Below are 12,500 nucleotides of genomic sequence, written 5' to 3'. Positions count from 1 at the left end.
TCTGGTGTTCCAGTCTCTTCCATGACCACAGGTGGATAGAGTCAGTCACGTCAACATGCAGATTGCTTCGACAACACTAGTGGAAAAATGAGTCGCAGCGATCGGAGGCCACCTGATCAATAAGCCTGGCTGTCAGTCAAATGTTAGTGCAGCTCCAACAAGATGGAAGCGATTTGCAACAACAGCAACTCTGCCATGAGTAGTATACTAATAGTATACTGTATATAATACTCTACTACATTCGCTGTGCTATACTATGCTACACTACACTACACTACACTACGCTATGCTATGCTATGCTATGCTATGCTATGCTATGCTATGCTACACTATGCTGTAACATACCATGCTATACTATGCTATGCTACGCTACTCTACACTACACTGCATAACACTATACTATGCCATGCTATGCTATTCTATGCTATGCTACGCTACGTCACAGTACACTGCACTACACTACACCATACCATACCATACTATCTTATGCTATGCTATGCTATGCTCTGCTATGTTATGCTATGCTATGCTATGCTACGTCACAGTACACTGCACTACACTACACCATACCATACTATCTTATGCTATGCTATGCTATGCTATGCTATGCTCTGCTATGCTATGCTATGCTATGCTATGCTATGCTCTGCTATGCTCTGCTATACTGCCTCTTCCTGAGTTTTTTGATCGTTCCTGTAGTTTCTTCATGAATCTCCAGCTCTCACTGCTTCCAGATGTTTCTGTGCTGGACTGAACAGGCGGTCGTCTGCAAGCCGGCCTGCTAACAGGCTGATCAAACCAGACACATTCCAGTCCGACGTCTCTGAATGAGTCCGTGAGATGAGCGTGGCGAGATCGGTCCTCCATCGGTCCGTCATGTGTTTTAAAGCACTTCGTCTCCTTCGGCCTTCCCTTTCCTTTCAGCTTGTTAGAGCTAGGGTTTGGTCCTGATCGTCCTGTCTACTTCCTGTCGTCCTGATTGAGTGTGAGGACGGTGTGAGCTGCTCATCAGGCCGCCGCCGGGCGGTCCCGGGGATTTACTGTGAGGATCTGGAGAGTGATGACTGAAATGACTGCTCTTATGGCGCCCAGCCTCCTGCCTGCGGCAGACGCCTTCGGCTGCTTCACGTCTCACTGCTTCTCCGTCCTCGCAGGATTTCCGTGTGTGATGAAGACAAATTCCGCCACAACGAGTTCATCGGGGAGACGAGGATCCCTCTGAAGAAGCTGAAGCCCAACCAAATCAAGAACTTCAACAACTGCCTGGAGAAGCAGCTCCCTGTGAGTCTGCTCATGAACACACACACACACACACACACACACACACACACACACACACACACACACACACACACACCTTCTTTCAGGAGAGGCTGGGAGTTGTGTTTTCTGTTCCTCTGACCATCGTTGCCATAAAAACAGACAAAATAGAACAAAAGTTTAATGTTTTCACTTCAAATCGTTTGAAGGTTGACGGAGGAAATGTGACACAGCTTTTCTTATGGACCAAAATCTACTCTATCCTGAATGAGTCTTTTGTTTTCTAAAAAAGTCCATTTTGACTGAAAGCTGTTTGTTTTTTTCACTTTTATTTGATGGTCAGTAACGAGGCAGTGGTCCAGTTCTTCTCAGTAAACACGTTATCTGTCAGCAGGTTGGTCCGACGCCGCCGCTGTCCATCACATTAACAGTCCAGTATTCCAGCCATGATTTTGACCATTCCTCAAGTAATCCGATTAAAATATAATGATTTGGTTAAATTACTGAAGCTGACTTTAAGGAAGCAGCTGGCTGGTTCAGGATTCTGGATTTTATCTGATTTTATTTTCAGTTTTAACAGAGATGTAGACAGCACTGGTGCAGGTACATTATCTGGGGTTTTTAATCTCAGGTTGTAGTTTGTCCAGGAGGCTTTTTCCTTGTTAAAACAAGTGGACCACTGTGAATTTTAAGTGATGCTTCTTGTGATCCTGTAGGCAAAACGTTGACAACATAAAGAGAAGATAATTCTAATAATGTGCAGAAGACCGTGGAGACGTGGAGTTTGACTCTTTACTGCTTTCAATAAATATGAAACAACCATTTTCACAACATTTTGTTTCTGTTTCTGTTAAAACAAACTAATCAAACAGGCACTCAAAGTGTTCTGCTATGGAACATTCAGCTTTATTCCTCCGGACCACTTTTATTGTCTGACTGTAATTCTGCAGCAGCTTTCGGACAGGAGTGTAAATCCCCGTCTTCCAGTCAGGAGCCGGAGCCAGAAACCCCCAGCGGTCCTCCGTGCTGGTGAAAGTGGACGCGTCCTCCAGGGTTTGTCTCCACTCGGAGCTCCGAGACCCTGGAATGGTTCCTGATGTGGAACCTTTCAAACACGCTGCTACGTCACACACTCTCCGTGTGCTCATGACCTCCCAATCACCAGGAATCTCACTGTTGTAGCTTTTTAAAATCATTTTTCCTTTTTTACAGACTTGAACAGGCTCACCAGTTTGGTTGATTTAGCCAGTTTCGCGACAGATTCAAACATTTTGGCTTTTTTTATTTAGTCCTTCCATCATTTTCTGGTGTTTTAGCCATTTTATCCAGGAGAGTCCCTCTGAATGTGACGTTATGAGGGAAGAAGAGGTCCTGATGTTCGAGGGAATGTTGTCAGGGAACACTCATTTCCTCCTGAACACAAATGGTGTGATTACACCTCCGGTCCAGCTGCGGGTTCACCTCCGCCGTGACGAAATGTGAAAACCGTTCAGGAAATTAGAGATAAACTGGCATCAAACGGCCGTCTGCACCAGGAAGAGAAGGAGGAGGAGGAGGGAGGAATATCAGGAGGAGGAGGAAAAGTCTTCATTTCTGAAGTGTTGATTCCTCACAGCACATTTCAATCCGGTCCAGACTGTGGTGATCTGAGACCTGCTGTCGACCTCAGATTCATCTCAGATTTGTAAACAGCTTCTTTCCTGTTCGGTTCCACTGGATCTGCCCCCCTCCCCTCTGGTACTCCCCCCCCCTGGCAGTTTGAGAGCCAGTAGGATGATCTGCCAGTGAATCTTGGCTGCCAAACACGGATTTAATTGTGTGTTGGATTGTTTTATGGCGTCATTACATGCGTGTAAAGCCATGTTGGAAAAGCTGCTGATTTGTGTTGGTTGGAAGCAGCAGTGGCAGAAACACAGTTACTGCTGTGAATCTCCACAGTCACACACACTTCATCACACTGACACATGACACATGAAACATGAGCGAACACTTGGCGGAAGACAAACACTTCCTGGTTTGGAACCCTGGGAGAGCGGCGTGCTGATGGCGCCTTCTGGTGTCTTCATGATCAGACGAACCCGTTCAGCCGTATTTCAGCATGTACCTCTACAGCGCATGGCCATCAACTCGAAGACGGGCTCAGCATTTCATTCAAAGTGTCGTTCTCCCCCATTTCCGATGGGACGGGGTTTTTTTTGAAAAGTTCCACCTTTGGAGCCATTTCTTAACAGTTGTTTTCAGAGGCTCCAAGTACCGTTATCGTGTGAACGGACACCAAAAACACAATGAAGGCTCTGGGTTGAAATGGTTTGAAATGAATGATGTTTGAAATCATGTTGAATGTTTAATGTTTGAAATCATTTGAAATGGTTGTTACTGCGCCCAAAGAGCCACGTCACAATCTACGAAAGCAGACCTTCATGCTGGATCAATCAGAACACGTGAAGACGTTCCTATAGTTGCTCCCACTGTTATTTCATTAGAATAATGTCCATGGAAAAAAGAAAGCCGTCAAACATCCTAAAGGAGACACTGCAGTGATGCGACTGAATCCTGGAGCGCTAACATCTGGTTCTCCCTGGAGCGCTAACGTCTGGTTCTTCCTGGAGCGCTAGAGCGCTAACGTCTGGTTCTTCCTGGAGCGCTAACATCTGGTTCTCCCTGGAGCGCTAACGTCTGGTTCTTCCTGGAGCGCTAGAGCGCTAACATCTGGTTCTTCCTGGAGCGCTAACGTCTGGTTCTTCCTGGAGAGCTAACGTCTGGTTCTTCCTGGAGAGATAACGTCTGGTTCTTCCTGGAGAGATAACGTCTGGTTCTTCCTGGAGCGCTAACGTCTGGTTCTTCCTGGAGAGCTAACGTCTGGTTCTTCCTGGAGCGCTAACGTCTGGTTCTTCCTGGAGAGCTAACGTCTGGTTCTTCCTGGTCAGCTGAACCTTGTGTTATGCGTCATGTGACCATTGGCTTCATGCACGTTTCTTTACCACTGAAAGACTTTCCGGAAACGTCTTTGTGGAAAACTTCTTTCTCGCTGACTGCTGCATCTCAAAAGATCACAGCAGTACTTTTTCACTTTGTATCCTGAGCCCTTCAGATCTGTGTCGGTCTGTTTGACGATGTGATCAGGGGAAAGTGGGATCTGTCACAAACTTTTAAATGTCATGGCTGTGAGGCTGGCCGTTCAGGACGCTTCAAACATTTCAGACAGTTCAAAGAAGAGAGTCCTGACTCCTCCTCACATTTCAACATTTTCACCGTCTCCTGACATTAAACCTGGACTAAACTTTCCCTGCACGGTGTGCTTTGAGAGTTGGTGGTTCAGTTGGTGAAGCGAGCCATTTTATAATCCCAGGGTGAACGGTTCGATACCAGTCGATAAGCTGAAGTGTCTGCGGCAGAGCGGAGGGCAGCCCCTCTGTCGGTGTGTGAAGGAAGAACACTGTTTTGGGATTGTAGCATCCAGACAGACCTGAGTGTCATTTTCATCCCAGAAGTAAAGAGTCAGACGCTTTGTGACGGTTCCAGTGAGAACGCAGTGACAAGCAGCCGTCCCATCTGAAGGTTCTGTAGTGTATTTTTTTTACAGTTCACCTGATTCCACGGCTTTCAGTGACTTTAATTGATCGCCGGCTCCCAGGCTTGACGAACACTTATCTTCGTTCAGCCTCCTCTTCCCATGTGTTGCCGTGGTAACCGCTGCGCGATACCGGGAGTCGAACACGGTGCCGGGTCGCTGCCCCGCCGCTGCTCCGGAGCCGTGCGTGGTCAGACGTTTGTTTTGGGAAGGAGTCTGCGTTAAACGGAATGGTTAGAGACGCTCCAGCCGGTCCTGATGGAGTCTCCCTGCAGGCGGCGGCACAATTAGCCGGGAACCGTTGAGCAAACAGGAGTGTTTGTGTATGGAAATTGGCTTTGTGTTTGAGGAGATTAATGAAGCTACTGGAGGAAGAGCAAAGGACATGCAGATTAATGAAGTCAGACACTAATCAGCTCTTCATCCTGTCATCTCCACCCACAGCTCCTCATCAGCCTTCCTTCCAGACGACTCTCAGTGGAAGGAAATGTTTGTTTACCGTGTGGACTTGAACTAACAAGGTTACTGTACCACTCTTTAACTTCAATGAGCGGAAATGAAAATTATTAATACTTTATTTATTGACTTTTGGGATTCTTTTGGCATTTTCATGAGTGAAAGTGATGAATTATGGACCTGTTAACCTGACAATGATTTCAAGTGATATTGGAAGGCTTACGTTACATTTTGTTCCCACTTCTTTTTCTGTGCTCAGAAGTAAAATACTCTCAAGACTGAGGGACTCATTCATATTCCTGGAGTTGGATATAAGGTAGATTTCATTAAAGAACTTTGGCTTCAAAGTGGAGAGATTATCGCTTTGTCGTAAACGAGACCTCAAGAATGGAAGGATTTCCGTTTGATGGAGGCTCGAGTCTTGGGTTCCTCTTCAGCCCAAAAACACCAGGTTTACAGGCGTACCGTCGTGATTTTACACACCGTTTGCCTGGTTTGTGACTGCAGACGTCCTGCTGTTCCGCCGAGAGACTTTACCATCACTCGCTTCTCGTTGGACAGATCAGATTGTTCTGTTTACACCAACAAAGTCATGATCCAACGTACAGGTTTATGTGCAAGAATATCTTCTGATTCAGTAAATGGATCAATCCCACAATGCTTTGCACTTTGCTGCTGGCTTGACTTGATCCTGCATCCATTCTTTTTTTCTCAAAAGCACTGATTTTGTTAGGGAGACCAATTTAGGTAATCCAGTTCTTCTATAGTTCTTGCTTCAAGTGAAGGGCATCGTTTTTGTTTCTGAGCACTGGAGGCGATGTAGCTAGCATGTTGGGCCTCCGCTCGGTGTTGTCTGTTTTACACTTCAGGAGCTGTTTCCAAAATGTTGTTTTTCCAGTGGCCAGACCTCCAGAACAGTCCAAAAGTTTTGCGTTTTGTCTTGATATCTTTGCCACGTTCACGCGCCTGTAGTGTGGCGCCCTCTTCTGGACTGGTTACCAACACACGGCCATACCGAGGCAGCGGTGGTGTTTTCGCCGTTTGAAGTATTCATATCTGTTCTGTGGTGCAAACCCAGAGCAGCAGAGTCTTTCATTGATGGAGATGAATGCTGGACTGAACCTGATGTGACAGCCGAGGCAGTTATGAAGTTAAACTGACTGATTGAGCTGAAGCAGGCGTCTCGTTAGTGCTGTGTCACTACGGCTGACAGAACACACACACACAACACACACACGCCTCTTCAAGTTTCACTGCTGACGAAACGTGCAGTCGGTATTTGATGAGCTTTCCTCTCCCACATGAGAGCGTCTGAGGCGTGGAGTCGTCTGCAGACCGAGACCAGTGGCGGTCGGACCGAGTTCATCCGGCGTGACTAAAGCTGGAGAGAGGGTTTCATATGAGGCTCGCCATTCAGGCGTCCACTGAACTCCATCACAGAAAGACTCACAAGTGTTTATTTTGGCACATAAAAATCAAACCCTGAAATGAATTTCTAGTTAAAATGTCACAGTAAAAGAATTTTTTTTAAAAATCCTCATGAAGACCAACTAAAACATGGTGAACTGGTGAATCAAAGTGATCGTCATCTTGCAACTGTGACAGAAACTGGATTTTACCATCCTGAAAATTGTCTATTATCTTTGGTCCTAATATATATCTGATCAACTTGTAGAGGAAACCACGAGCAGTGTTGGTTATTTTCCTCACTGAGTCTCCCATGCCGGCTTACAAGGTGCTTACTCGGGTTTGAGGTGGAATTTTTCACTTACAAAATCTTTCTTCACGTGCACGGTGCACGTACAGAAGACACTGTTGACTAAGTCAAACTCAAGTAATGTCAGTACTTTCAGTATTGAACTGGTCCTTCTCTCTCCTCTTCCACGGTGTCCGTTCATCACTTCACGCCTGTTTTTTATCACTGACGCCGCTCTGCTCATATGCCACTGTCAAGAGACAGTCTCACCCAGCAAAGTCAGTTTAGTAACGCAGTAACACAGCCTGTATTCAGGAAAGTAACAGTAATTTAGTCTATTTGCAATTTACCCGTTACTTGCAAAAAGTAGTCAGATTACAGTAAAACATTACTTGTAATGCATAACTGCCTATCTTTGCTGATGATGCATGGTGACACTACTGGGTTTTTTAAGGTTAATTAGAATTATATGGTTTGATTGACTGGTTGGTTGTTGGCTGGCTGGTTGGATGTTTGATTGGTTGGCTCATTAGTTAGTTGTTTGGTTGTTTGGCTGGTTGGTTGGTTGGCTTGTTAGTTGGCTGGTTTGCTGGCTGGTGACTTACTTGGTTGGATGTCTGGTTGGTTGGTTACTTTGTTGGGTAGTTGGATGGATGGATGGCTGGCTGGTTAGTTGGTTGGTTGGTTGGTTGGTTGATTAGTTGGTTGGATGGCTAGTTGTTTGGCTGGTTGGTTGGATGGCTGGCTGGATGGTTGGATGGTTGTTTGGTTGGTTGGTTGGTTGGTTGGTTGGTTGATTAGTTGGTTGGATGGCTAGTTGTTTGGTTGGTTGGTTGGTTGGTTGGATGGCTGGCTGGATGGTTGGATGGTTGTTTGGTTGGTTGGATGGCTGGTTGGTTGGTTGGTTGGATGGCTGGTTGGATGGTTGGTTGGTTGGTTTGGATGGTTGTTTGTTTGGTTGGTTGGTTGGTTGGTTGGATGGCTGGTTGGATGGTTGGTTGGTTGGTTTGGATGGTTGGTTGGTTGGTTGGTTGGTTGGTTGGTTGGTTGGTTGGTTGATTAGTTGGTTGTTTGGTTGGTTAGTTGGTTGGTTGGTTGGATGGTTGGATGGCTGGTTGTTTGGTTGGTTGGTTGGTTGGATGGCTGGTTGTTTGGTTGGTTGGTTGGATGGCTGGTTGGTTGGTTGGTTGGTTGGTTGGTTGGTTGGTTGATTATTTGGTTGGATGGCTGGTTGGCTGGTTGGTTGGTTGGCTGGTTGGTTGGTTGGTTGGTTGGTTGGGTGGTTGGTTGGTTGGTTGGTTGGTTGGTTAGGTAGTTGGTTGGTTGGTTGGTTGATTACTTGGTTGGATGGCTGGTTGGTTGGTTGGTTGGTTGGTTGGATGGTTGGATGGTTGGTTGGTTGGTTAGTTGGATGGTTGGTTAGTTGGTTGGTTGGTTGGTTGGTTGGTTGGTTGATTAGTTGGTTGGATGGCTATTTGGTTGGTTGGTTGGATGGCTGGTTGGATGGTTGGTTGGTTGGTTGGTTGGATGGTTGGATGGTTGGTTGGTTGGTTAGTTGGATGGTTGGCTGGTTGGTTAGTTGGTTGGTTGGTTGGTTGGTTGGTTGGTTGGTTGGTTGATTAGTTGGTTGGATGGCTATTTGGTTGGTTGGTTGGATGGCTGGTTGGATGGTTGGTTGGTTGGTTGGTTGGTTGGTTGGTTGGTTGATTGGTTGGTTGGTTGGTTGATTACTTGGTTGGTTGGTTGGTTGATTACTTGGTTGGATGGCTGGTTGGTTGGATGGTTGGTTAGTTGGTTGGTTGGTTGGATGGTTGGTTGGTTGGTTGGTTGATTACTTGGTTGGATGGCTAATCTGGCAGGAACATGTTTGTTTTGACTCAGGGATGTGCATTTGGAGCTCCTCTGCGGAAAAAGGCTTTAAAAACAGGCTCGCTCTCATCTCACAGGTCGTGTGTTTTTCTTCTCTGTACCAACAAGACAAATGAATTCTAAAGAGCGATTACCTCCTCCTCTACACCGGAGATGCCATCAATCAGTCAGGGTCTGGCTGACTTTGCAAACATACTTGTGTCAAGATTAGTGTGGTGATAGCTGCTGTCTTCACTCAGTCCTCCACTCGAGTTCCAGTGGAGAGAACCTGACTGGTGTCTTTTCTTCTCCGCAGGTCAATAAGACAGAAGACAAGTCTCTGGAGGAACGTGGGCGCATCATGATTTCCCTCAAGTACAACACGCAGAAGTCTTGTCTCGTGGTGGGAATCATACGCTGTGCTCACCTCGCCGCCATGGACGCCAACGGCTTCTCCGACCCTTACGTCAAAACGTTAGTGTACAAACACCCGCACCCTTCCAGGCCTGTTTCCTCGTCTGCTTAGAGACGAATCCAGATTAACAGCAGGATTAGCTGGTTCTAGTTAAATAAGCATTACTTTAGATTCATAGCACCTGTGTTGTGCTGTGTTATATAAGTTAATTTACCATGTTTCTAGTTTGTTTACTGAAAACTGAAATTTGAAAGTTGAAAGAAGTAAATATAATATGTCACTAGTTCTTCATTTCCACATTGGACGATCAATTTGTCCTAAATGAGGAGAAAACAGAAGCAGAACAGAAGACTGGGAACATAACGATATCAATTGACATATAGCTTTTGACACAGATGCATGTTCATAGATGTCTGTACATCCATTTAAAAGCTGCTTTTGAATCACCAGCTCTGATCATCTCTATCTGCTCTAATGATCACAGCTCTGTGGCTGTATCTCTTTCCACCAATGTTTCCTTCTTTCTATATGATGATGTCATTTAGAACTTTTCTGACTGGGGAGTTGCAACAATGTAATAGTTTTAAAATGACATCATCACCTACTTTGATATAGATGTATGAATGAGCAGCTATGCAAATTAGACGATGACATAATTTAGAACTTTCCTGACTGACAGCTTGGCAACAATGTATCAGTTTCAAAGCAACAGAGACTACGTTCACATGCAGTCAATATTCGGGTTAAGGCCAATATTCAGGTTGCTGAAACATTTGGAATGACCTGTTTACATGCTGAAAAAGACAGAGTTACTCCTGTTTACATGGTCAGTTACCATGTTGTGACTGCATTTGTGCTTCACGCCACTAGGTGTGCTGTTTGCATGTTCAACCTTATTTTACAGAGACACCACAGAAGAAGAAGGGTCAGGCTCTCTCTGCATGTTGTTAGCTGTAACATGTTAAATGATGCACCGCTTTTTCACTAAAAGAGAATAACTGAATGATCGGTAGTTAAACTGCATCACAAGTAGTTCCTGTACTCAAAAGACCAAGATTCCTTGCTGATAGAACATGCGCAGAGCAGTATTTCATGTCCCTTTCGACCAGAATATCCCGATGCGTGTTTGTATGACCAGAAATTCGGGTTAGAAAAGCAGTAACCCAGGGGTAATATTTGGGTTTTTAAAAGCCGGATTATGAGCACATTGGGGTTTTTTGCAGGTGTTTACATGGCTGTGTGCAACCGGGTTATTGCGAATATTCCGGTTAAGAAAGGGTTACTGGCTGCATGTAAACATATCCGTTGTTGTTGTTGTTTGTTTGTTTGTTTGTTTGTTTTGTTTTGTTTTTTTTACAAATTACAGCGTGAGTAAGGTTTAATTTAATTCTAAATCATTTCATGTAAATATTATCATTGTTCCGCATTATTCACTTTCATTTAAATTATTGTGACTCCTGTTCCGCCCTGAGCTGGACTCTGCAGGAGGTAAAACCAGCTGAAAGCACTGAAGCATAAAGTAAAGGAACTGCGCCTCATATTATCATCAGTAACGGTATCAGGAAAAGTAATTACCGGTAGTTCCATTGCTTGTTACTAAAAATGCCAAGTAACGCCATTTGTTTTAACACAGTTCCCCTCATCACTGAAAGTAAAGTGACTCTCAGTTTGTCCAATGAAATCCTGAGCCTAAGACAGATCTATAAAAGACAATCACTACAAGAAGAACATCAGTCGGAGCTGGAAACAGAACTGACTGTAAAAACCAGTGAATCCGTTTGGATGAGCCTGGGTTTGACCGCCAGACGCAGCGAACTGGAGGAAACAGTCCGTCTGTGGACAGATGCTGGTAATCCAGCTGTTTTTGGAACCATTTAAGTGAAATGTCAAGTGAAAAAGCATCATTGTTGCATTTCCCTTTCACAACAGTTGAGCATTTCCAGAGTACTGTTTTTAAAACGACGTGCGCAGCAGAAACGCTGAAAACCACGGAGTTCCACCTGCAGTGGAGCAGGAATGGATTGGGTGGCGGGAGAGAGCCGGTCCAGCAGGCTGCGGCTCCGGAGGAGCTTCCTATTCATCACACCTGAACATTTCCCAGCTCTTTCATCTGGCTGAGCAATGAAAGTGCAATTAATTTCTGAGTCTGCTGTGCACACCTCGAGAACAAAAGCTGCAGCTCGTTTCCGAAGGAGAGAAAGAGGAGGAGGGAGGGGGAGGCAACGATTCTCCAACAGTCTGAGGTGAGGAAATCTCCCCGGAGCTGGAAGGACACCAGGCCGACAATCCAGCGGCGTACACTCCGCCCATACACACAGCGTCCGCCACATCCGTCACCTGAACTGACGCTGCTTGAAAACTCCACGGCCATTCGTTTTGTTCGACGAGAAAATGAGAAAAACGCTGTGAGGAAATGAGTGACCACCTCCTGAACGAGAAGTCAGTGTGTTTCCTTCACGACATCAGCCGAGGCTCATCAGCACTGCAGAAATCAGCAGGTTCGAATCCTCACTCGGTGATGTTGGATTGTTTCTGCCTGAGGGTCAGCAGTCCCATTACATGACAGCAATTAGGTTTGCTGCAATAACCTCATCAACAACAATTTGGACTCCCTCCCACCGCCCCCCAGGGGGCAGCTTGCTGAGCAATAACCCACTTAGCTTCCCTTAACGTCCCCCTGTTACCCCGGGCTCAGTGTGACTGCAGTGAAAATCCCTCCATGCAAACACGTCACAAAACTGTCAGGTTGACCATTTACACGAGTTCTCTACCTGTAGATTCCAGTCCTGTGACTGCTGGACATCACAGTCTGGACATCACAGTCTGGACATCACAGTCTGGACATCACAGTCTGGACATCACGGTCTGGACACCACAGTCTGGACATCACAGTCTGGACATCATCACAGTCTGGACACCACAGTCTGGACATCACGGTCTGGACACCATAGTCTGGACATCATCACATCTGGACATCATCACAGTCTGGACACCACAGTCTGGACACCATAGTCTGGACATCACAGTCTGGACATCACGGTCTGGACATCACGGTCTGGACATCACGGTCTGGACATCACGGTCTGGACATCACCACAGTGAACCACTGCAGTTGAACATCGCCCTGAGCTCAGTCTTCATGTCTCAGTCGATATATTTTCCTTCAGCATCACTGCAGCACAGGATGAAGCGAGATGTCACACATTTGTATTATGTGTGTGTTTTAAAAAGTGTGTGTGTGTGTGTGTGTGTGT

General features: G+C 45.8%; 1 protein-coding gene across 1 annotated transcript in view; it reads left to right on the top strand.

Annotated features, from left to right (window-relative positions):
- Window positions 1-9,357, top strand: part of doc2b (double C2-like domains, beta) — a 111,269-nt gene extending 101,912 nt beyond the window's left edge. The window contains exons 6-7 of the mRNA XM_030100351.1: window positions 1,155-1,281; window positions 9,148-9,357. Of these exons, the coding sequence (XP_029956211.1) occupies window positions 1,155-1,281; window positions 9,148-9,357 (337 nt within the window). The remainder of the gene's footprint in view (window positions 1-1,154; window positions 1,282-9,147) is intronic.
- Window positions 9,358-12,500: the final 3,143 nt, after the last annotated feature.

Source organism: Salarias fasciatus, chromosome 10, assembly GCF_902148845.1.
Source record: "Salarias fasciatus chromosome 10, fSalaFa1.1, whole genome shotgun sequence".
Lineage (NCBI taxonomy): Eukaryota > Metazoa > Chordata > Actinopteri > Blenniiformes > Blenniidae > Salarias > Salarias fasciatus.
Note: the sequence above shows the minus strand (reverse complement) of the source record. Positions and strands in the feature narration are given on the sequence as shown.